The 25,691-nt window shown below is 48.8% G+C and overlaps 1 protein-coding gene across 1 annotated transcript in view; it reads left to right on the plus strand.

The window, feature by feature from the left end:
* Nucleotides 1-23,605, plus strand: part of polr2a (RNA polymerase II subunit A) — a 46,679-nt gene extending 23,074 nt beyond the window's left edge. The window contains exons 13-29 of the mRNA XM_078533745.1: nt 389-483; nt 590-793; nt 1,379-1,601; nt 2,500-2,683; nt 4,094-4,265; nt 4,986-5,091; nt 8,122-8,327; nt 9,717-9,941; nt 11,248-11,494; nt 11,730-11,830; nt 12,440-12,547; nt 13,697-13,879; nt 15,881-16,084; nt 17,138-17,324; nt 19,995-20,108; nt 20,242-20,391; nt 21,492-23,605. Coding sequence (XP_078389871.1) covers nt 389-483; nt 590-793; nt 1,379-1,601; nt 2,500-2,683; nt 4,094-4,265; nt 4,986-5,091; nt 8,122-8,327; nt 9,717-9,941; nt 11,248-11,494; nt 11,730-11,830; nt 12,440-12,547; nt 13,697-13,879; nt 15,881-16,084; nt 17,138-17,324; nt 19,995-20,108; nt 20,242-20,391; nt 21,492-22,606 — 3,824 coding nt within the window. The 3' untranslated portion in view covers nt 22,607-23,605. The remainder of the gene's footprint in view (nt 1-388; nt 484-589; nt 794-1,378; nt 1,602-2,499; nt 2,684-4,093; nt 4,266-4,985; nt 5,092-8,121; nt 8,328-9,716; nt 9,942-11,247; nt 11,495-11,729; nt 11,831-12,439; nt 12,548-13,696; nt 13,880-15,880; nt 16,085-17,137; nt 17,325-19,994; nt 20,109-20,241; nt 20,392-21,491) is intronic.
* The last annotated feature ends 2,086 nt before the right edge of the window (nt 23,606-25,691 follow it).

Raw genomic sequence — 25,691 nt, forward strand, 5'->3', positions numbered from 1 at the left:
AGCTGTGTTGTACACGTGTGGACACGTCTGTAATGAGGTCTAGAACTGATCTGGGGGTTGCCTGATGTTTTGAGTGCTGTTAGATTATTGCTGGGACACTAGGTGGAGCTGAGATACAGATCAGTCAAAATCCAATTGGATGATGGGCTAGGCTGGAGGGGTTGAATGGCCTCCTGTTCTATGCTATCCTCTAACTGGCCTGCTGACCAGCAGTGTGGGAAGATACTCATTCACGTACAGAAACGCAACTGTGAAATGCAGATGGGGCTCTTAGATTTATCTTTTGACAATACAACAGCTTCACCAAGCTGGTGACTGAAACCAGTGGGGGCCAGGGAGTCCCCACAATAGGAATTTTTACAGCTGATTTTATTTTACTCTGTGCCAGGTCACACAATTGGTATTGGAGACTCCATCGCTGATGCCAAAACCTACCAGGACATTCAGAATACCATCAAAAAGGCCAAGCAAGATGTGATAGAGGTGAGTTTACAACCAGAGTCCTCCTTTCAAACAAACCGCCTTTAACTGCTGCAGAATTTTTTTTGCTGCCAGGCCATGTTAGTTTCTGATCTCTTTGCCATTGCAGGTTATTGAAAAAGCTCACAACAACGAGTTGGAGCCCACTCCCGGTAACACCCTGCGTCAGACCTTTGAGAACCAGGTCAACCGAATCCTGAATGATGCCCGTGACAAAACTGGTTCATCCGCACAGAAATCCCTATCTGAATACAACAACTTCAAATCCATGGTGGTGGCTGGCTCCAAGGGATCAAAGATTAACATCTCACAGGTGAGCTTTAATCCAGTTGGGAGTCGGCATTCAGGGGTGTCCTTCTCCCTACTCCCGTTAATGCTGCTTCCATATGGGTGGAGAAGTGGAGTTCCATAATGCCTCAAGTTTCTGAAGTCTGGTCCAGCACGGGGTTAGATACAGAGTAAAGCTCCCTCTACACTGTCCCCATCAAACACTCCCAGGACAGGTACACCACGGGGTTAGATACAGAGTAAAGCTCCCTCTACACTGTCCCCATCAAACACTCCCAGGACAGGTACAGCACGGGGTTAGATACAGAGTAAAGCTCCCTCTACACTGTCCCCATCAAACACTCCCAGGACAGGTTCAGCGCGGGGTTAGATACAGCGTAAAGCTCCCTCTACACTGTCCCCATCAAACACTCCCAGGGCAGGTACAGCACGGGGTTAGATACAGAGTAAAGCTCCCTCTACACTGTCCCCATCAAACACTCCCAGGACAGGTACAGCACGGGGTTAGATACAGAGTAAAGCTCCCTCTACACTGTTCCCATCAAACACTCCCAGGACAGGTTCAGCGCGGGGTTAGATACAGAGTTACAAAACTCCTTTCTTCATCCAGGTTATTGCTGTGGTCGGGCAACAAAACGTGGAGGGAAAGCGAATCCCTTTTGGCTTCAAGCACCGCACGCTGCCGCACTTCATCAAGGATGATTACGGTCCCGAGAGCAGAGGTTTTGTGGAGAACTCGTACCTTGCCGGCCTGACTCCCACTGAGTTCTTCTTCCATGCCATGGGAGGCAGAGAGGGTCTGATTGATACTGCCGTAAAGACTGCTGAAACTGGTAATTTATTCATCACCTCACCCCCACTACTTTCTTTGCTGGGCTTGGGTGGGGGAAGCACGGGATAAGAACTAACTGTGATGACCCTTATTACCGAAGAGCTTGTCAATACCCCTCCCATTCCAGCCCCCTTTTGCAGTGCTGGCTGGTTAGTGTTCCTCATTGGCATGAGGAACTAGAGGCCATCTAGTGCATGCGAGTCTGTACCATCACTGCCTTGGCGAGGAGAGGGGTAAAAATCTGCCCAGTCTCCAGCGCCATTCACCAAACTGAGAGCAATTCCGCCAGTCCTCGTTCACTGGCTAATGCATGATCCTGTAGTTAAGAACTTGCTTTTCGATTTCACATTTCAGGGCATCAAAGTTGTCTTTGCTACTGGTGAAATGCTTTTTTAGGTTTAGTCACTGTTGTGATATAAGGAGAGGCAGCAGCTAACTTATGCACAGAAAGATCACAGCAATGTTATAATGACCAGATAACTCTTTGTTTATTGGTCTGGGAGGATTTCCCTGTTCTTCGAATAGTGGCAATGGTATTTTTATTTTGACAACCACCCCAGGGCGGACAGAGCCTTGGTTCAACATCTACTCCGAAAGGCTCCCGCCACCAGTGCCTGTTTGGTGCACCCTCTGTACTGGCACTGGAGCTTTCTGTGTGCAAATTGGTTGTCACTTTTCTCATCAACAGTGACTCCAGCTCAAAAAGCACTACATTGACTGTAAAGCATTTTGAGGTGCAGTTGTTGTGCCAATCTGCTGCTTAAAAACACCTTTTAATATTGAGCCAACTTGTCTTTGCAGTGAGGGGTGGTGGTGATGGGTGGTAGTTGGGGAGTGGATGTTGGTGTTGGGTGGGAAAGCACTTGTGACAATGGAGAATTTTCTTCCCCGCCTCCCAGGTTATATCCAGAGACGTTTGATCAAGTCTATGGAGTCGGTAATGGTGAAATATGATGCAACAGTTCGAAACTCCATTAACCAAGTGATTCAGCTGCGTTATGGAGAAGATGGCCTGGCGGGGGAGAGTGTCGAATTCCAAAACCTCGCATCGGTGAAACCATCCCACAAAAACTTCGAGAAAAAGTGAGTGTTGTCTCTCTCTTTTTGTGTTGTTGTTGTTGTTGAAGGTCTTTCCTTGGAGAAGCTGCACCTTAAAGAGCCATCTAGCCCACTGCTGAGATGTACTGGAAACAGGGACTCAAAACGTCTGTCTGAATCGGGGGCAGAGAGAAACCATTTAATGTTTCAAATGAAACCCCTTCTAGACCAAGCGGGGTGAGCACTAAGCTGTTCCGGCCCACCCTGGTTAGAGCATCCCCTGCAGAACGGTGCACGGTCCTGGACTGTAGGAAACAGACTGGATCTCAGGGCTGAGAACACCCCATGATTGAGCCAAATAATAGACGAATGAGAGACTTGCCATTACGTAGGTCCCGATCCCATTCTGAAACAGTGCAGTCACTGTTGCTTTGGCAGCAAATGAGATGCACAGCAAGAGCCCACAATGGCTAATCAGTCTCTATGATAAATTTGTCTTTGCACTTCTCAGACTCCTACCCTGAAACATTAGTTGATTTTTCAGGTGCTGACACTCTTGCCGTGCCTTTCTGCCCAACCTCTTACGCTCCTCATTCTAATATCCATTGCGCTCTGTCATGGTCAATGACTTGTTTATTGCATTAATAGCCCTTCTTTAAGATGTTCATTTTTCTACCCACCCCCAGCCTGAGAAATGTGACTGGGGTGGGGGGGGGGGGAATAGTGCAGCTCAGATTCCCAGGCTGATGTCTTTATGTTTGGAGGGTACCTGGTAATATTCCCCCTCTCCCAGTGAACCTGGTTCCCTCATCCGACCATATAGAAAACAATGGCGGTTCCCAGCTGAACCCAGTGGGCCCTCTTTTACAACACTTCATTAACAAAGGGCGTGCCAATAAGTCACCGTGGACCCAATAGGTAGACACTGACTGCGTGGGGTTCTCCAATTGGTCACAGTTTGTGTGCTGGGGAACATGACCAAGTTAAGCAGAACTTCCAGCAGGTCTACAAATTGGCCAGGGCATTCCGTTCCCACACTGACATTGGTGTGACTGAGATGTAGAATTAAAGCCTACCTCCTACAGCCAGCCCTTCTCACTGTTTAACATTACATTCCTGGGCTATGAAATGAGCTGTGGGGGAGCACGAACCTTTTGGGGATTGGGTCAAACTGTAAAGAGTAAGGTGTAAAGCTAGTGCAACTCAGCTTGAACCCTGTGCTCAAGGTGAAACTTTGTACGGTTTCCTTTTAGTTGGGTCAAGATAGTGAGGGTGGGAATGGGTTTTGGGTTATTAGTAGGGTGGAGAGAGGATGGGGATGGATTCGAGGAAAATCTGACTGGTGGTGATTGTCTCGACTAACTGAAATGATCTGTCCAAAACCAATGTATCTCCAACCAGCAGAGCCCACCAGATAGAGCACTGACGGCCAGTGACTGTTCTAATTCCCAACAGATTCAAACTGGAGTACACGAACGAACGAAGCTTACGCAGGACCTTGCAGGAAGACATTGTGAAGGAAATCCTCAGCAATGCTGCCATTCAGAACGAGCTGGAGGTGGAGTTTGAGAAGATGAAGGATGATCGAGAGGTCCTTAGGGCTGTGTTCCCCACTGGAGACAGCAAGGTAGGACCAGCCAGGGAACTGACGCTGCTGGCCACAGATCAGGGAAGTGTCCCAATGCACCTCTTTGAGCTGATGAAACAGTTGGAAATTGCCCCTTCCTGGCAAGGCCCAGCTCTTATAGGAGAGAGATTCTTTGATCCAACTCCAGCAGCTGTGCTTCATTGTAAATGAGCTGTGAACACCGCTGAACCCAGTCAGTGTGGTCATGTCTGTGGAATATCCTCCACTCTGTCAACTCACCCCAATTGGCAGCATGCTGTGCCCTGACCCAGAAGGCTGTGGGTTCAAACCCTACTTCGTGGTGGCTCCCATGCCAGTGCAGTGCTGGAGGGTGTGCTACCACTATCAGAGGTGCCATCCTACAGTACGGGAGACACCACTGGCCCATCTTGCCAGTTTGACGTGGTGTCAGTGGATGCCAATCTTGCTTTTCTGTCCAACTGGGAAACTTGGAGCCTAGGAATTCTGGTGCTTGTTTTTCAATCAATGTCCCCAGGTGATAAAACTGACCAGTTATTGACCTTGCTGCAGTCAATAGGACCCATTTACTAACGCTCTACACTTCAATAATAAGTTTGAAATAGTTGGGGACATTTCAAAAGAGATGAGCTGGGATGTAATTTTTTATTTTGTTTTTTAAATTGCAATTACACACTGCACAGGTCACCGGTGATGCTGCGGACTGGTTGCTTTTTGTGAACTTTGTTTCCTTGCCTGTAGGTGGTACTGCCCTGTAACCTGCTCCGCATGATTTGGAATGCTCAGAAAATCTTCCACATCAACACACGGACAGTGACTGATCTTCACCCTATTCGTGTAATCGAAGGTCAGTGACTAAAACCAGCTCCAATGTTGGGGGTTTTTTGTCTTAAAGGGTTGGACGGGTAGAATATTGCAGCACCGAAAGGGGTTGATCAACCCCATCGGCTCTGCTGGGAGTTACTGAGAGCGATCCTGTTCCCTCTTGCTCTCCTCACTTTCGTTGCTTTTCCAAACAAATCTAATTCTCGTTTAAGTGTTAATGTCGTTGGTCTAATAGGTAGCAGAGAATGGCACTTTCTGACTGTTATCGTGTAAACACGTTGATCAGCAACAATTTCTTGCATTGAGTATGACATTTTTATGATTACACCATGGAAAGATTTGCTCTGAAAGGAGCAGTTATTACCTGAAGAGTTCCTCGAACACCTTCCAACTTCCTTCGATATCTCAGGCAGCGTTCTCTGCCTGTCATCTACAGGAGTGACCGGGACAGCTGAAAGAGGTGGTTATGTAGGGACGGATGGGAATACGCGATGTTGCTGCTGATTGGTCAGGCTATTGTGTTTGTAATAGGCCAGTACGGTTAACACTCTTGATGCTGGTTGGTCAACTGTGCGGGATAGACGGTAACATGCCCCTTGAGTAAGGGGTAGCCCAATGTCACTGATGAGAAAGCCGCTGTCTTGAGAGACAGGATGGTGTTGGTAGGTCTCCGTGACCACTTTGATGTGTTTTGTATGACACTGTGTGATGGATGAAATAAGTTTTTAGTGTTGGACCATTGGATGTTTGACTACAGCTGGCTTGGTCCATTCACTGTTTGAAGCAGGCTTTATGTTCACTGAGCCTCACGTGTGGGCTACAGCCTGTTTCCCCCATGTAGGCGAGCCCATAGTCTCGTTGGTATGCTGCAAATTCCTGGTTTGTTGTGAGGTGGTTTCTCGTCTTTGTGGGTGTGAAGAATGGAGTGGAACTTTAGAAGACTTCTTGCATTTATGTAGTGCCTTTTAACATAGTAAAACATCCCAGGTTGTTTCGCAGGAGAATGATCTGACAAAATTTGACACTGAGCTACGTTGGGGCAGCTCACCAGAAGTTCGGTCGGAGGTAGTTTTTGAAACAGAGGCAGAGGGGTTTAGGGAGGGAATTGCAAAGCTTAGGGCCCAGGCAACTGAAGGCAAGGCTGGAATTGGAGGAGTGCAGAGCTCTGGGGGATGGGGTCAAAGGGCTGGAGGAGATTAGAGATGGAGGGATTTGAGCACTAGGGTATTAGTCTGATAGGATGCACCCTGTTATTATGTGCCTCCCTCATTGTCTCACTAACTAGTGAGAACAATTAATCTTAAACTTGAGTATTGCTGAAAAAAGAGACATGTCGAAGCTTTTCATCTTGCACTCATCAGGACACTTCAAGAATACCAACATAAGAAAACAACAATTTATACTGTACGAGAAGAGTGCTGAGCAACAGGTGAAGCTAGCTGAAGAGTGCCGTAGCAACACGTGGTATTCACCACTGACAGGATGCTGCCGTCAAGCCAAAAAGACGTTCTGCCTATCACATAAATGAGTAATGTGGGATATGAATTTCAGTGCCAGTGTGATGCTAAGTATGTAGACTGTACGTCCCAAAGACTGGCAGATCGTATCAAACAGCAAGTCCCAGCCGCTGTTCGCAATGGGCAAGGTACAGACTGTACCCAACCAGCCCGTGCTTGCAAAGCTCAAAACAGTGCCCAACCTTAGATGTGATTCTGCAATTGGACAGGATTTGCTAAATAATCCTCAGTGTGTTTAGAATTACGCTGGCAACCGATTTAAGATTCAGTTGGGCTCACTGTGTGGCACATTTGTGTGTACTGGAAGCTACATGTATTAATACACAGGGCTCTGTTCTTGACAGACAGAACTTATACACACATTGTGCCTGTTTCAGCTAAATAAAATGTGACAGCCATTTGCTGACTTATTTCTCAGGGCATTGCCCTGAGAAGCCAGGGTCAAGCTGCCTGATTTAAATTTCAAACAATTGCTTGGCAGTTTACTGTCAGTCAGCATCAATTGGTGCATTCTCCATGGCAATGCCTCTACCAATCAAAATCCATTTGCCAGCCAATCAGCTTTCTCTTCTCATATGGTATAAATGGTTGTTTTTCCCCTTATGTTGGTATTTTTGCAAAGTGTCCTGGTGAGTGCAAGAGGAAAAGCTCTGACATTATTTTTCAACAATACTCAAGTCCTCTACTGCCAAATGACTAATCCTAAACTGTTACATAGTCTTCCAAATCTTGTAGACTTCTGTTGGGTCATCCCATAGGCTTCCCAACAGAAGGAACTATGGGAGAAGGGGGATTGACTGCTTGTCTGCGTTGAGATTGAGACACATGGGTGAGCTCTTGAGATCCATTAGAGGAGGGTCCTCCGTCTGTCGAATAGGTTTCTCCCTGTTGCCAGGCAGATCTTTCGATTGTTCCATTATTTTACTAGAATGGTACCGGAGATAAGGGACTTTCAGGTACCTGGAGAAGCTGGGATTGCTCTCCTTCTCATCGCAATGAGTCTCGTGGGACCATCACGGCTGTGAGGAGTTCCACGAGATAATGACCACAGACTCTATCTCAGCCTGTGGAGAAGCCGGGATTGTTCTCCTCAGAGCAGAGAAGGTTAAGGGGGAGATTGAATCGAGGCGTTCAATATCCTGAGGGGTTTGGATAGAGTCAATGAGGAGAAACTGTTTCCAGTGGCAGGAGGGTCGGTAACCAGAGGGACACAGATTGAAGAGAATCGGGAAAAGGACCAGAGGGGGAGATGAGGAGAAGGTTTTTTTTACGCAGCGAGTTGTTGTGATCTGGAAGGCGCTGCCTGAAAGGGCGGCGGAAGCAGATTCAATAGGAACTTTCAACAGGGAATTGGATAAATACTTGAAGGGCAAAAAAATTGCCGGACCCTGGTGGGGGTGAGAATAGGATTAATTGGAAAGCTCTTTCAGAGTGACTAGTACAGGCGTGATGGGCTGAATGGCTCTTCCCCCCCACCCCGACCCCCACCCCGTGTGGAGAGGTTGATTCTGAGAATTCCCTCTTTGTTGTTCCAGGTGTGAAGGAGCTGAGTAAGAAACTGATCATCGTGAACGGTGACGACCCGCTGAGCCGGCAGGCACAGGAGAACGCCACACTGCTCTTCAACATCCACCTGCGGTCCACCCTGTGCAGCCGCCGGATGACTGAGGAATTCCGTCTCAGCGGAGAGGCCTTTGAGTGGCTGCTGGGTGAGATCGAAGCCAAGTTCAACCAGTCGATAGTAAGCACTCGGCTGACGTGTAACCTGCCCCCTTTCCCCCGATTCCCCTTCAGGTTTTGGTGTAATGGTGGGCTGGGGTGAAAGTGTTTCTGCTTTGCCTACGTGGTAGTGTGATCGCAGACTTTTGTTTGTTTCCCCTCCTAGCAGCAGGAGGAAGAGGCCCCTTTAAACCTGTTCCACCATTCAGTTAGATCGTGGCTGATCTGTATATTAACTCCATCTACCTGTCTCGATTCTGTAACCCTTAATGCCCTTACCCAACAAAAATCCGTCAACTTCTGTTTGAAGACCCCCCCCAGCCTCAAAAACGCATTTTAGGGGAGGGAGTTCCAAATTTCCACTACCCTCCTTGCGGAACTGTTTTATGGCCTAGTTAATTTTAAGGTTCTGCCCCTTAGCTCTGCACTCCCCCCAACAGAGGAAGCAGTTTCTCTCTCTCTCTCTCTCTCTCTCTCCACCCTATCTTACTTAATCATCTTGAACATCTCCACCGGATCAGCTTTAACCTTCTACACTCGAGGGAATGCCAGCCTAGACTGTGCAGCGTGTCCTTGGAATTTAACCCCTTTAGCCCTGCTAAACTTCCCAGCCTTTTGGTATTTTAAAGCTGGCTTGTTTGGGTAGACCACCTTGAGCTAAGAACACAGAAATCGGAGCATTTGGCCCCTCGTTCGCTCTGTCATTCGATAAGATGGCTGATCTTTGACCTCATTCCACTTTTCTGCCCTATCTCTATATTCATTGATTCCCTTGGAGTCCAATAATCAAATGTTATCTGTCCTGAGTATACTCTTGTGTCTGAGAGCCCACAGCTCTCTGGAGTAGAAAATTCCAAAGATCATATTTCAATGAGTTCACGCCTTCCTTGTGCTTCTACCCTGTAGAGAATATTGACCCATTCTACCCAATTCCTCATCATAGGGAGGTTCTCCCATCCCGGGAATCAATGTCAACGCCAAGATGATGGGGTCATTCTGTAGGGTGGTGAGGCACTGCTGTCCTCTAACTGGATAGTTGATGACATGCAGTGACTCCTCGTGTCACCCTGAGTGAGAACTGATTCAGCTCGACTTGTGATGCCTCCTGCAGTCACATAGTTGATTTGTCATGGTCCAAACACTCGTGTGAATAATGACTACCTGATTGACGTATTGGTGACTAGCACCCACAAAACGAGCCAATAATTGGTGTAGGGTGCTGATATGTGGCAAGTTGGGTGGGCCAAGGGTATACATTGCTCAGCAGCTGATCCAGAGGTGTTTGGTAGTGGACAGGGGAGGAGGAGACTACTCGGACTCAGGAGTAATCTCAAAACTGTAGAATTTGGTGGTTGGAACTTTGCTAACTCCCCTCTCTCTCTCCCTCCCCCTCTCTCTCTTTGTACTCTAGGCACACCCTGGGGAAATGGTGGGTGCTTTGGCTGCCCAATCACTGGGAGAGCCTGCCACACAGATGACCCTGAACACCTTTCACTACGCCGGTGTGTCAGCCAAGAACGTCACCCTGGGTGTCCCTCGTCTGAAGGAGCTGATCAACATCTCCAAGAAGCCCAAGACTCCCTCGCTTACTGTCTTCCTGCTGGGCCAGTCTGCCAGGGATGCAGAACGTGCCAAGGTATGTGATTGGAACAGGCAGAGGCGCGACAGTAAAGGATAAGTTGTCACCTCCTTTAGGACTGAAATGAGGTAAAAATTGAGTTGTGGATGTTCAGACCTTGAGTAGATTCAGGACTGAGATTGAGACTTTGGGCACTGGGGGAATCGAGGGATATGGGGATAAGGCAGGAATGTGGAGCTGAGGTAGGTCAACCGTTATCCGAATGAATCGTGCAGCAGGCTGAGGGGCCGAATGGCCTACTCTTAATTTTTTTTTAAATAAAACCAAGACGGGAAAGTCAAAAGAAACAAATAAACCGAAAGGACGGCCTTCACACGTAGTCAGAATGTCCCCAAACGGGCGTGCAGATAAATGGCAGCCGGGCCTGTGATTTGCCATTTAACACACTCGCTGGAGAGCTTTTCTAATCCTGAAGCCACTATCTCGAAGCACAGGAGAGTTTCTCCCCTCACCCCCACCCCATGTGCTGAATGTCGGTGTACAAATCAACCTTTGAAGCCTCTCAAAATCCCTCCAAAAACGGTGTTTGGCTTCTACACCGAGTAGAAAAGTGAGTCACCAGCGTGGGTGGTCACAGTCTTTGTCGTCTGCCACATGGGCGTTCGTTCTGTGTGCCTGTGTCTTAAACTCCCATGCACCTTCGCAACACAGCCCATGTCGATCCTGTGGCACCCAGTTATAAGGTCCTGGTAAGTAAAACGTGCGTTTGTGAGGTGAGAAGTTGAGGCTGGCTACTTATGAGAGTGTAGCATGAGGTGGCTGAAGGAGAGAGTCAACTTACAAACCAAGCACATGGGGGAGTGAAATATGATATTGGGGTCAAAAAATGTGGCCAAAACTTGTGCGCTGCAATCGACAGTATTTGTCCCTCAGTCACCATGGTTACAACAGGTAACCTAGGTCATTATCAGGCTACTGTTTGTGGGAGCTTGCTGTGTGCAAATTGACTTGTGAGTTTCCTGCATTGCAGCAGTGACACTGCTTCAGAGGTACAGAGGCTGTAAGGCACTCTGGGACTTGCTGAGGTGGGGAAAGATCCCGTGGAAATGCAGGGCCCGTCTTCTGCTGCCTGTGAATTTATTTTTGCCGGTCACCTTTATGAGAAATTATGCCCAGGCTGGAATTTGCAATGAGCGGCCACCTGCACAGATGGTGTTGGGATCCGTGCGGTCTGAACTAGGCAGCTGCAGTGCACTGTCTGGACTGGCACGTGAGGCAGAGTGAACTCGGAATGGTATCCCAGCGTGAGGTAGCACCACCAGAGGAATGGCTGTGTAATGATGCCCTAATGCTATTCTTGCAGGACATCCTCTGCCGACTGGAGCACACCACACTGAGGAAGGTGACGGCCAACACTGCCATCTATTACGACCCTGACCCCCAGAACACGGTGGTGTCTGAGGACCAGGAGTGGGTGAATGTCTACTATGAAATGCCAGACTTCGACGTGACGCGGATCTCTCCCTGGCTCTTGCGCATAGAGCTTGACCGCAAACACATGACTGACCGGAAACTGACCATGGAGCAGATTGCCGAGAAAATCAATGCTGGTGAGAGACTTGTCAGCTTGTGTTTTTAAAACCTCTGCCTGAAGTGATAAATTGATGGTAAATGTGGCTTTTCTTCTACTGACAACATATTGGTCAGATGCCCTTGAGATTAAGGGAGAGCAAAAAAACACTTTTATTTTTTTTTCTGTTAAACTCAACGGAGTACATGTAACTTCAGTCTCCAGCTACACGTCACTACACCAGGTAACATGCAGCAATGTTTTGTACCCAACAGGTTTTGGTGATGATTTGAACTGCATCTTTAACGATGACAACGCTGAGAAACTGGTCCTGAGAATCCGCATCATGAACAGTGATGAGAATAAATTCCAGGAGGTGAGATTAGGTGTGGGCCACCCTGAAAGCAGTAATCTGAGGGATGAGAGCAAGGCTGTGTGTAGGAGGGAGTGTGTTTGAAAGGGACAGTGTAGAAGGAGCTTTACTCTGTATCTAACCCCGTGCTGTACCTGTCCTGGGAGTGTTTGATGGGGACAGTGTAGAGGGAGCTTTACTCTGTATCTAACCCCGTGCTGTACCTGTCCTGGGAGTGTTTGATGGGGACAGTGTAGAGGGAGCTTTACTCTGTATCTAACCCCGTGCTGTACCTGTCCTGGGAGTGTTTGATGGGGACAGTACAGAGGGAGCTTTACTCTGTATCTAACCCCGTGCTGTACCTGTCCTGGGAGTGTTTGATGGGGACAGTACAGAGGGAGCTTTACTCTGTATCTAACCCCGTGCTGTACCTGTCCTGGGAGTGTTTGATGGGGACAGTATAGAGGGAGCTTTACTCTGTATCTAACCCCGTGCTGTACCTGTCCTGGGAGTTTTAATTAGTGAAGCAGGAAGCATGGCCTTCTCTAACCTGATGAATGTGCAGTGCAGGCACATGGTTGTTGACTGGTATGACTGTCACTGCCACTCTAACATTTGCCCATTTTGTTGCAGCAAGAGGAGGAGGTGGTGGACAAGATGGACGATGACGTATTCCTTCGGTGCATTGAGTCAAACATGCTGACAGACATGACGTTGCAGGGAATCGAGCAGATCAGTAAGGTGAGGGCTAGGTGCTGAGAAGGCTGCGGTGGGACTGAAATCGACTTCAAGGATCCTGTTAATCTGGGAAGTTGAATTTGAGATAAGAATCTGAATGTGTTGGGAGGAGCAAATGGTTCTAGGGGTACAGGTGCACAAGTTACTAACTGTAACACGAGTTAACGAAAAAGGCCTTAAAAATTAAAAATGCAGACGAAACACTGGAATAAAAGCAAAAAACTACCCAACCTGGAAATCTGACAAAACACAGGTTCATGTCCAGAGGGATGGAATTGAAAAGCAGAGAAGTCAAACTTGTCTCGAGCATCATTCTGGTCTCAGATTGCAAGAAGGCTCTTTGGCAATTGAGAAGGTTTGTAACCATCAGGAAAGAGTCAACAGACCTGGGGCCCTTTGCTGTAGAAAAGTGGAGGAGGGCTGACCTGAAAGGGTTTGATAGGGTTAGATGTGCAGAAGATGTTTCCACTTGTAATGGGGACCAGAACTGGAGGCCGTCAATACAAGATGGTCACCAATAAACCCACTGGGGAATTCGGGAGAAACTTCTTCTCTCTGAGTGGGGAGAATGTGGAACTCGCTACCCCGGAGTGGTTGAGGTGAATAGTATAGAGACATTTAAGGGGAATCTGGATAAACACATGAGGGAGAAAGTAATAGGAGAATATGCTGATGGGTTGAAATGGAGAGGGGGGTGGAAGGAGGCTCATGTAGAGCAGATACACCAGCACGGAGCAGATGGGCTGAATGGCCTGTTTCTGTGCTGTAAGCTTGATTTAAATAATTCCTGTCATTGTGAAAAACAAGGGGGAAAGTTCACCCCAAGTTGACTCTAAACTCAGACAAAATGGCAAAAGGTAATAAAAATACGAAACTACAGATCACGGAGAGGAAGCTGGGGAAAAAGTCAAGGATTTGATTGCCCTCCAAGGATTTACCCTCCCCTGTGCCTAATACAGTTTCAGGATTGTTTCTCCCTCCTCACCCACCCTGCCTGGACAGCAGCCACCTGTCCTAAACCTTCCCTGATATCCCTCCGTCTGCACTGGGGGCCTCTTCTTCCCCAGTTATCGTCGAGTGTCAGAACCTGTGGCTGCATTAACCTATCTGGATTGCTTTTTTATTGTTAACCCTCTCCTCTTTCCACTCTAGGTGTACATGCACCTCCCTCAGACAGACAACAAGAAGAAGATAATTATCACAGAGGATGGGGAATTTAAAGCCCTCCAGGAGTGGATTCTGGAGACGGACGGAGTCAGTCTGATGAGGGTGCTGAGCGAGAAGGATGTGGATCCAGTCCGCACCACGTCCAACGACATTGTGGAGATCTTCACGGTAACTCCTCCAGGTTTCTGCTTTCAACCCAGGGTCCTGCCCAATCAACCAGTGTGCGGAGTGTGGGGGAGGCTGCAGGGTTTAAGCACGAGTTCCAAGAACATGATTCTTTTTCAGATTTGTCCCATCCAGCAGATTCCATAGACTCAGCTGGAGCAGGAGGCTGTTCAGCCCATCGGGCCTGTGTCTTCTCCCAATTGTAAGAGCTGAATTTTTTTCTCCTCCACCCCCACAGCCCTGAATGAATATTTTGATGCGGACACAAATTCTTAAGATAAAATAAAGATGATAAAATACTGGAAACACACAACGGCCAAGGAACGAAAAAGACATTGATATTTTGGTTCGAGTGGCCTTGACCATCAGGAGAGTCTCCTATCCTTTCCCCCCCCAGTGTATCTGGCGTTCCCTCTTCCTGACGAGTGTTGTCAAAAACCCTCGTACCCGCTCTGCTTTCACCTTGTCTTGTGTGTCTTTTTAAGCTGCTCCCACCACCTTCAGCCCACCTAACCTTGACCTGTGCGAATAACTTGCCCCCTGTTTCAGGAACTGCCCAGACTGCCCCCACTTCTCTCCAACTATCACTCCCTGCAGGAAAGGAAACAAATTCTCACATCGCCCCATCCAGACCAGAGACAAGCAGGTACTTTACAGCATTGCTCGAGTGGTGATGACTGTGGTTACTGACAGGATGTTAAACTGCGACGGTAATTTTCATATCCCTTCACTCCCTCTCAACTGTAGCTCTGTAACCCCCCAGCCCCTACAACCCTCTCTATCTCTGTAACCTCCTCCAGCCCCTACAACCCTCCCTATCTCTGTAACCCTCTCCAGCCCCTACAACCCTCCCTATCTCTGTAACCCTCTCCAGCCCCTACAACCCTCCCTATCTCTGTAACCTCCTCCAGCCCCTACAACCCTCCCTATCTCTGTAACCCCCTGCAGCCCCTGCACCCCTCCCTATCTCTGTAACCTCCTCCAGCCCCTACAACCCTCTCTATCTCTGTAACCTCCTCCAGCCCCTACAACCCTCCCTATCTCTGTAACCTCCTCCAGCCCCTACAACCCTCCCTATCTCTGTAACCCCCTCCAGCCCCTACAACCCTCCCTATCTCTGTAACCCCCTCCAGCCCCTGCACCCCTCCCTATCTCTGTAACCTCCTCCAGCCCCTACAACCCTCTCTATCTCTGTAACCTCCTCCAGCCCCTACAACCCTCCCTATCTCTGTAACCTCCCCCAGCCCCTACACCCCTCCCTATCTCTGTAACCTCCCCCAGCCCCTACAACCCTCCCTATCTCTGTAACCCTCTCCAGCCCCTACAACCCTCCCTATCTCTGTAACCTCCTCCAGCCCCTACAACCCTCCCTACCTCTGAAATCCTCAGTCCCGTTCTCTTGTGTATCCCAAACTTTAGTGGCTGTGCCCTCAGCTGCCTGGGTACTAAGCTCTGGAATTCCCTAACCCTCTCCACCTCTGTCTTGAATATATTCCTTAAAACCTTTGATTTTCCCTTCCAAGCCACTCACCATCCTGACTTGGAAATATATCGGCCGTTCCTTCACTGTCGCTGGGTCAAAATCCTGGAACTCCCTCCCTAACAGCACGGTGGGTGTACCTACACCACAGGGACTGCAGCGGCTCAAGAAAGCAGCTCATCACCACCTTCACAAGGGGCAATTGGGGATGGGCAATAAATGCTGGCCCAGCCAGCAAAGCCCACATCCCGTGAGTGGATTAAACAAATCTACCTTGTTAACCGATCTTTTGGTCGCCTGTCTTAATATCTCCTTTTGCGGTTCAGTATCAAATTGTTTGATCGTTCCTGTGCAGCTCCTTGACATTTTGTAATGTTCAAGGCAATATATAAATACGTTCATTTTCAATGCCTGCGACTCTTAGATTGTTGCAGTGAGGTGAGATGTTGAGATGCACCTTCTGTAGGGTATGCAGTTAGACTAAAGACTCCATACTGGATGTTTTCTGACCATTTGTGTTCCAGGTTCTTGGCATTGAAGCAGTGCGGAAAGCCTTGGAGCGGGAGCTGTATCACGTCATCTCCTTCGATGGCTCCTACGTCAACTACCGCCACTTGTCGCTGCTGTGTGACACCATGACCTGCCGAGGACACTTGATGGCCATCACCCGTCATGGGGTGAACAGGCAGGACACTGGCCCACTCATGAAGTGTTCCTTTGAAGAAACGGTAATGACTCTGTGATCTCTCAATGTCACACTGAGACCAAGCTTAAGTTGCCTGATGCCAATAAGATGCATTTACGTTAGGCGACTCTGGTGTGAGGCAGTGCCATGCTGTCTGGGGTGGGGGAAGTGCTGAGGGAACACTGCTGTTAGGGTGGTACTGAGGAAGTGCCATGTTGGTGCGGGAGGGGCGCAGTGCTGAAGTGGTGTCTGGGGGGGAGGTGGGGCAGTGCTGAGGGGGCTCTGGAGGCAGGATTGAGGGGAGTGTTGCAGCATTGCACCGTGAGGAGGGAGTGCTGAGGGAGAGGTGCTGTCAGGAACCATTGTCTGGCTGAGACCGTTAAAGTGAGGACTGTCTGTCTGGTGGATTGAAAAGATTCCGTGGCTCTAATCCGAAGATGATCAGGGAAGTTGTCTCCAGTCCTGGCCAATATTTCTCCCTTGGTCAATATCAACAAAGGCATCATCTGGTAATGATTACATTGCTGTTTGTGAGAGCTTGCTGTGTGCAAATTGGCTGCTTCATTTCCCTATGTTTTTCAAAACAGCTGTGGGACCTCTCACCTCCATCAGAGAGGCTGACATCTAACATTTCATCTAAAAGATAAGGGGATAAGACTTTATTTTAAGAGTAATGAGAATGGAAAATGTTGCAGTGGGTTTGGGGGTAATGTCACTGTCGGCATCTGAAGGGAAGGGAGGTGTTGAGATTGAGAGAAAAGGCTGCTACATCAGCCACCCTCCCTGATACCTCTCTCCGTGTCAAGATGCTATCCGACTGTGAGCAGAATCGCGGTTGATGCTGATCCTGTGCACATGTGGGCTCCTTGCAGCAGGGAGGGTGGTTTACACCTCCAGCCTCTCCACCCTATCAAATTGAAGGGAGGGCACTGGGCCCAGCTGTGGACTGTCCAATCTGAAAGCAGCTGAGCCAGGCCACAGCTGGAAACTGGGACCCTCCTGGTCTGTTTAGCTGTCCCGCCCTGAGTATTAACACCTCGCTGTCAGTCCCACCCTGCGTGTTTCTAACCCTGTCGCTGCCTCTGTACTTCTGCAGGTGGATGTTTTAATGGAGGCTTCAGCACACGGTGAAATGGACCCGATGAAAGGTGTGTCTGAGAACATCATGCTGGGGCAGCTAGCGCCAGCGGGAACGGGGTCCTTTGACCTGCTGCTCGACGCTGAGAAGTGCAAGTACGGCATGGAGATCCCAACCAACATCGGAGGACTCGGGGTCGGAGGACGTGAGTTTCCATTTCTTCCAAAAATAAATCCAAGCTCGCACGCAACAGACTGTGTTGAATTGAGCCTCTTCCTCAAGGAGTAGAGGGCCACGTGGATGAGAGAATCTCCCAAGGGGAGCTGTGTAAATGCAGCTGGTGGGGTAAACCCAGAATCTCACTCGATTGTGCTCATGCTGCAGCTGGGTGCTGAGATTTGGGAGGGGGTTTTAATGGGTCTGAAAGGTCTTGTTGTGTAACAGTTTATAGGCCCAAAAGACAGGAATACGTTCACCAAGATTACAGTGGCCAAATCGAACTCCAGCTATTATATTTGGGATGAGCAGAACGACATTGGTGTAAATCGCAGGATCTTTACAGTGCAGGAGGAGGCCATTCGGCCCATCGAGTCTGCGCTGGCTCTCTGAAAAAGCGTTCTGCCTAGCCCCACTCCCCTGCCGTATCCCTGTAACCCGGCACACTCTCTCTTTTCAGGTAGCAATCCAATTCCCTTTTGAATACCTCGATCGCACCTGCCTCCACCACCCTCTCAGGAAGTTTGTTCCACACTCCTCCCTCGGAGTGAAAAAATATTTCCTCGCATCACATTTACTCCTTTACCCATTATTTTGAATCTGTGCCCTCTAGTTCTTGATGTTCTCTTGAATGGGAACAGTTTCTCACTATTTATCCTGTCCATATCCCTCAGGATCTTGAAAACCTCTTTCAAATCTCCTCTCAGCCTCTTTTCTCCAAGGAAAACAGTCCCAACCTCTCCAATCTATCCTCATAGCTACAGTTCTTCATCCCTGGAATTATTCCTGTGAATCTCCTCTGTAATCTCTCCAAAGCCTTCACATCCTTCCTTAACTATGGTGCCCAGTACTCCAGATGAGGCCTAACTATCTTATACTTGTTCAACATGACCTCCTTACTCTTGTACTCAATGCTCCTATTAATAAAGCCTAAGACACTATGTGCTTTATTAACTGTTCTCTCAACATGCCCTGTCATCTTCAATGACTTATGTCCATATACACCAAGGTCCCTCTGTTCCTGCACCTCCTTTAGAGTTTCTCCCTTTATTTTATACTGTCTCTCCGTATTTTTCCTGCCAAAATGAATCACCTCACACTTCTCTACATTGAACTTCATCTGCCACTTGTCTGCCATAATCCACCAACATGCCAATGTCCTTTTAAAGTTCAAGACTATCCTCATCACAGTCGACAACGTTTCCAATCTTCATATCGTCTACAAATTTTGAAATCATGCCCTGCATGCCACAGCCTGTGTCATCAGTATATATCAGGAAGAGCAAGTAAAGAAAGACTTGCATTTATATAGCACCTTTCACAAGCACCAGACATCCCAAAGCACTTTACAGCCAATGAAGTCCTTCTTGAAGTGTAGTCACCGATGCAGGAAGTACGAGGTAATGTGGGGATTCCTGTACCGGGAGGCAGGGGGATTCCTGTAACCTGGTTGCAGGGAGGAGTGGAATTCACTTAGTCTTGTTTCTGGTTATTAGTGAAGATGCTTTGTCTGGATGAAGTTGATCTGGGCCTTGGGTGTGTTTTCAAATCAATAACTTGAGTCTGAGGGGGGAAAAGATGCCAGAAATCGATTGAAATCTGTGTGTCAACCACTGTCTGAAGCTGGTTAATAAATTCCCCCAGTGTCCTGTCTCACTGAGGTTATTGTTCTCATTTCATTCTTTTAAGTCTGTGATTACTGATAGTCCAGCCACTACATGAGTGTCTGTGTGAATAACCTCCTGGTGTCTGAGTAAACTCAAGGCCAGTTTACTGGCGTTGAAACTCCCAGTGCAGTGAACTTGATGCAGCCTTTTCACCTCCGACCAGAGACTGAGTCCTGATCAATAGGGAGAAGAGTTTTTTTTGTTCAGACTGTAAGGATCCCACTTGTAAACCAGTTTGATCAAATTCCTGCAGTGGGATCCACAGCACAAAATAAACACTCAACTTGTGACAAACTCTACAAAATGAAAAACCGGCAATGTGGGAATGTTTGGGTGATGGCAATATTCTAAGTGTCATCTTTTTAAGAGGAGTTTAGAGAGGGAATTCCTCAGGGCCCAGGCAGCTGAAAGCACGGCCGCCAATAGTGGAGCGATGAAAATTGGGGATGTTTAAGAGGATTGCAGAGATAGGGAGGGTTGTCAGGGCTGGAGGAGGTTACAGAGATAGGGAGGGTTGTCAGGGCTGGAGGAGGTTACAGAGATGGGGAGGGTTGTCGGGGCTGGAGGGGGTTACAGAGATAGGGAAGGTTGTAGGGGCTGGAGGAGGTTACAGGGATAGGGAGGGTTGTAGGGGCTGGAGGAGGTTACAGGGATAGGGAGGGTTGTCGGGGCTGGAGGAGGTTACAGAGATAGGGAGGGTTGTCAGGGTGGAGGAGGTTGGAGAGATAGGGAAGGTTGTAGGGGCTGGAGGAGGTTACAGGGATAGGGAGGGTTGTAGGGGCTGGAGGAGGTTACAGGGATAGGGAGGGTTGTCGGGGCTGGAGGAGGTTACAGAGATAGGGAGGGTTGTCGGGGGAGGTTGGAGATAGGGAGGGGGGACCAAGGCCGTGGAGGGATTCAGAAACAATAATAAGGATTTTAAAATTGAGGTGTTGCTGGTCTAGGAGTCAATTAAGGGTGTCTGAATAACTTTTTTTCAACTTTATTTACAGCGACCGGAATGTTCTTCGGCTCTGCCCCCAGCCCAATGGGTGGGATGTCTCCAGCTATGACTCCATGGAACCAGGGTGCAACTCCTGCCTATGGAGCCTGGTCACCCAGTGTGGGTGAGTACAGAAACCATTTCTCCTAATGACCATCCAGGCCCAGCGGATACAGACATGAACATATGCTGGGTATAACTGTTTTAAAGTGACATTGTGATTTGAAGAGTGATTTCTCCTGCTCCTTGTATTACAGGCAGTGGAATGACCCCAGGTGCTGCTGGCTTCTCTCCTAGTGCTGCGTCTGACGCTAGTGGCTTCAGTCCTGGCTACTCTCCCGCTTGGTCGCCAACCCCTGGCTCTCCTGGATCTCCTGGCCCATCCAGTCCCTATATTCCATCTCCAGGTCAGTAGTTGATCAGTGACAATCTGTCCAACCCTGGGAAGTTTGGGTGCCGCGTGTTTTACCAGCAAGATCCCGTTAAATTACGCAGAATGTACAACCCAGAAACTGGCCATTTGGTCTGAGTCTGTACTGGTGTTTACACTCCACACGAGTCTCCGTGTATTCCATCTACCTCGTCTGTCTTCCAGCATCTTTCTATTATTCTCTTTTCTCTCGTGCAAAGGAAAACTAGACGAGTGCAAGCATCTGTACTATTCGACTTGACCGCTTGTGATAGCAAGTTCCACATTTTAACTAACCATTCGTTTTGTTAGTGCAGTTCTTCCCAGACTTACCCAGTGTGACCCCATTTTAATGTCCCAGACTTCACATGACCCCAGGGTATTGAGCGGGTTGGGGGAGGGATGACTTCTGCTTCCTGCAGGGCAAGAACATACTTCAAACACAATCAAAAAGGTTCACTTTTGGGATTGAATGGTACAGCTACCTCTTTACAACTTGCAGGACACCGTTTTTGTAATGTTTGGCTGAAATTAGGAAGTATATTTGAACTAAACTTTGCCCCTATATATTGGAAATCTAGCCTACCTACAAACAGCAATACTGAGTAAGTTCTACAAAAACTCTGCCAACCTGATTTGACTAAAACACTTGCCTTTTTGCAGCAGGAGTCAAGCCTCAGATCTGTTAGGTTGCCCCCACTAATAGAGAAAGAAAGGCAAGGGTTTATAGGGACCTCCCAGCTGTTAACGCTCAGTCCAAGCTCCATAACACTCATTACTGCCTCTCAGCTCGTAATCCCTCATCTCATCTCATCTCGAGACCCACAGTTTAGAAAGCCTTGTGTTAGGTACTTTTTGGTTCCTAGTTTTTGTGTTCTCACTAGTGGGAACGTTACCTCCAGGTCTACCCTGTCCACCTCCTTCGTAACTTTAATTACCTCCATCAGCTGCTTTCTAAAGATTAAAAACCCCAGTTTGTTCGATCCTTCCTGGTAGCGGTGACATCTCTGTTCTGGTACTGTCCTTGTAAATGGTTTCTGTACTTTCTCCAATGCTTGTCTTAACAGTAACTGACTTTGTGTTTGTTTGACCCTCTAGGTGGAGTGATGTCTCCCAGTTATTCACCAACCTCTCCTGCCTATGAGCCGAGGTCTCCTGGTGGTTACACACCCCAGAGTCCCAGCTACTCCCCAACGTCTCCATCCTACAGCCCCACCTCGCCATCCTACTCCCCCACCAGCCCCAACTACAGCCCTACCTCCCCCAGCTACTCCCCCACCAGCCCCAGCTACAGCCCAACGTCCCCCAGCTACAGCCCCACCAGCCCCTCCTATTCCCCCACCTCCCCCTCCTACTCCCCCACCAGCCCCAGCTACTCCCCAACTTCTCCCAGTTACTCACCAACTAGCCCCAGCTACTCCCCGACCTCTCCCAGTTACTCTCCAACCAGTCCCTCTTACAGCCCCACTTCACCCAGTTACTCCCCGACATCTCCCTCCTATTCCCCCACCTCCCCCTCTTACTCACCAACCAGTCCCAGCTACTCCCCGACATCGCCTAACTATACCCCCACTTCACCCAACTACAGCCCCACCTCCCCTAGTTACAGCCCCACCTCTCCCAGTTATACACCCACCTCTCCAAATTACAGTCCCACCTCGCCCAGTTACAGTCCCACCTCACCCAGTTACAGCCCTACCTCCCCCAGCTACTCGCCTTCTAGCCCTCGCTACACCCCCCAGTCGCCAACCTATACTCCCAGCTCTCCCAGTTACAGTCCCAGCAGTCCTAGCTATTCCCCAACCAGTCCCAAATACTCCCCCACCAGCCCTTCCTACAGCCCCAGCTCTCCAGAATACACACCCACTTCTCCCAAATACAGCCCTACCAGTCCAAAATACTCCCCGACCTCTCCAAAATACTCCCCCACCTCCCCAACCTACTCTCCCACCACGCCAAAATACTCCCCCACCAGCCCTACCTACTCCCCCACCTCCCCAGTCTACACCCCCACCTCCCCGAAGTACTCTCCCACCTCGCCCACCTACTCTCCCACCTCCCCGAAATACTCGCCCACCTCCCCCACGTACTCGCCCACCAGCCCCAAGGGCTCGACCTACTCCCCCACGTCCCCGGGCTACTCTCCCACGTCCCCCACCTACAGTCTCACCAGTCCGGCCATCAGCCCCGAAGACAGCGACGAGGAGAACTGAGGGCGAGGAACGGACCGAGCGAGAACTGGGATCCCCCTCACCGTCCCGCCCAGGGGACCCCCAGGGCCCACCACGTGCAGCCCGCACTTGTCTGCGCTTTTTTTTACTTCCAAGGCCTCTCGCCCTGTTTGAACTGGACTTGAACCAGCTGATGTTTCACGTTCTGTATCAATGTCGGTGGAGGGGTTTGGGGTCAGGGGGGCGATGGATGGAGGAACACCGAAATTCTGCGACGTGTTTTAAAATAAATCCAAGTTGCGGAAGGAAGGAGAAATCTAAACTGTATAATTTGAATATATATATTTTTCTTTGGACCCTTTTTGAATTCTGGGTGCAGTCAGGGAGCGTCAGTGAGGGTTTCGTAAAACCTTTCTCACCCCCCTGCTGCACCTGGACCAGTGTGAACTTTGAGTCTTTTGTTCTGTGGAAATAATGCTACTTGACCATTATTGCTGAGCCTTCCTTGGTAACCCAGGGCGACGGGCTGGCTCTGTCTGTCGGGCCCTGACGGGTTTTATATGTGGATGTGATTTGTGCTTTAAGGATGGTGACCGTGGAAAATTTTTAATTCCGTCTGTGAGGAAACGGGAGGTGAGCCGTGAAAGGGTCACTGACGTCAGGAGTGGTGGTAGTGGGTGGGGGGGAGCGGTGGGGGAGAATGGGTCAGTTACTGTAATGAATCGGATTGCCGTGTGAAACACATGACCATTTCTCTCCTCCTGCTCCCCCCCCTTCTCTTTCCCCCCATATTCAGCAGAGAATGGACCCTTTTAATTTTTTGGGTGCTGGTGGGGGAGCCGATGATTCTTAAACCACCTGATTCCGATGTGATTCTTTGGACATAACTGTAAAAAAAAAAACCGGGATGTGAAACATGCTTAAAACGAGGCCGCATTTAGCTGCCTGATTTGTGTACAGAACATTTACTAGTCTTTTCCTGTTTTCTCTTTGGAAATGTTGGAAATATACTTAAAATAAAGTTTTACTAATTTTTGTGGAGTTCTGAGCTTTGCGTCCATTCATTTAGACTAAAGTTCCTGCAACTGACGGTGTCAAACTTGTGACTCGAATTGGGTGTCCTGTGTGGGTGGTACAACAAGCCACCTGAAAGTGGATAGGAACTGGAGGAGGCCATCCAGCCCCTTGAGCCTGTTCTGCCATTCAGGAATTTATTTGGCACCTCTCTGGCCACTGGGTGTTTCAAAATGCTCTACAGCCACTGGCGTACCTTGGGCGCAGTCACTTGCAATGTAGAAAATAGTTAATAGTAATTATCTTAACTCAGCCACCCGGCCTTGTGTCTGTAATCCTTCATGCCCTTTTCCAACAAAAGTCATATTTGTTTCGAAATTTTTAATTGATCCCTAATCTGTCTTGGTTTTTTTTTGGTGGGGGTGGTGGGGAGGGGAGGGAGAAGAGTGTTTCCAAATTTCCACTTTGGCTCCATAGCCATTAATCCCCTTGCCCAACAAAAATCTATCAAAGTTTTCAGCTGACCCCTGTCTTGACAGAAGCTTGCATCACAACCCCCCCCAAAATAAGGGAGCGGGTTCCGGATTCCACTCCCCTTTATGTGAAGTGCTTCCGGACGTCACCCCTGAACAGCCTGGCTTGAATTTTAAGGTTGTTTTCTTCCCCCCCACCTTGTTCTAGACTCTTCCACCCCAACACACCGCCCCCCTCCCCGCCTCCCCAAGGAAATGGTTTCTCTCTCTTGCCCCTATTGAATCCTTAAATCAGAATAACTGGATTTTTTTTAATCTTCTATTACTGAGGGGCTACAAGCCTAGTCTGTGCAACCTGTCCTTGTCATTAAAACCCTCAGTTCTGTGTTGCTCCTCAGCAAGATAATCTTCAAGCACAGGGTTCATGTGGATGATAATGTCCCCAACGTTATTGACTCGAGGGTTGCTTCCGTGCTTTGCAATTGATTCTCTGGCATGAGCGCTGGGAACACTAGTTCTGTCCCACACTTGCTAGCATCTATGCCTCTGGTGGACACTCCATAATGTTTGATGTCCTTCTGCTCAACCAGCAGTTTGGACAGTCATCTCTGTGACATCAATCAAAAGACATTAACAACAGAGGGAATTCAGGGCAACACCTTCGCAATAAACAGACATTCTGAAACCGATGGGTTGAAAAGGTAATGAAAAAGACAATTGCACCAGGCGTTTGTTAGAAATACAGCGAATGTTTTTTCAAATATGCAAAACTGGGAGAGGCTTTAGAAATTCAAATTCAGAGGCATCCAGTGGTCCAAAGTTCATCCCACTCCAAAGACTTCAGTGCATAATCCAGGCTGATATTCCTAGTGCAGTGCTGAGGGGGCGCCGCACTGTCGGAGGGTCAGTGCTGAGGGAGTGCCGCATTGTCGGAGGGTCAGTACTGAGGGGGGTGCCGCACTGTTGGAGGGTCAATGCTGAGGGAGTGCCACACTGTCGGAGGGTCAGTGCTGAGGGGGCACCACCCTGTCGGAGGGTCAGTGCTGAGGGAGCGCCGCCCTGTCAGAGGGTCAGTGCTGAGGGGGCGCCACGCGGAGTTTTCACTGTGGAGCAGGACAATGTAGGTGTCAAAATCAGGGAGCGAGACTGTGATATACTTGAACAAATTAGCATTGAAAGAAGGAGATATTAGCAGTTCTAGTGAGCTTAAACGTAGATAAATCCCCAGGCCCAGAATGGTCAAGAAAGTAAGAGCCCATGGGATCTAGGGATATTTGGCAAATTGGATCCAAAATTGGCTTAGTGGCAGGAGGCAGAGGGTGATGGTCGAAGGTTGCTTTTGTGATTGGAAGATTGTGACAAGTGGTGTACCACAGGAATTGGAGCTGGGACCCTTGCTATTTATAGTGTACAGTAATGATTTAGACGTGAATATAGGAGGTATGATCAGCAAATTTGCAGATGACACAAAAATCGGTGATGTAAATAGGAGGAAAGCCTTAGATCACAGGACGATAGAGATGGGCTGGTAAAACGGGCAGAGCAGCGGCAAATGGAATTTAATCCTGAGCAGTGTGAGGTGATGCATTTTGGGAGGTCTAACACGGCAAGGGAATACACAATGAATGGTGGGACCCTAG

Source organism: Cetorhinus maximus, chromosome 34, assembly GCF_964194155.1.
Source record: "Cetorhinus maximus chromosome 34, sCetMax3.hap1.1, whole genome shotgun sequence".
Lineage (NCBI taxonomy): Eukaryota > Metazoa > Chordata > Chondrichthyes > Lamniformes > Cetorhinidae > Cetorhinus > Cetorhinus maximus.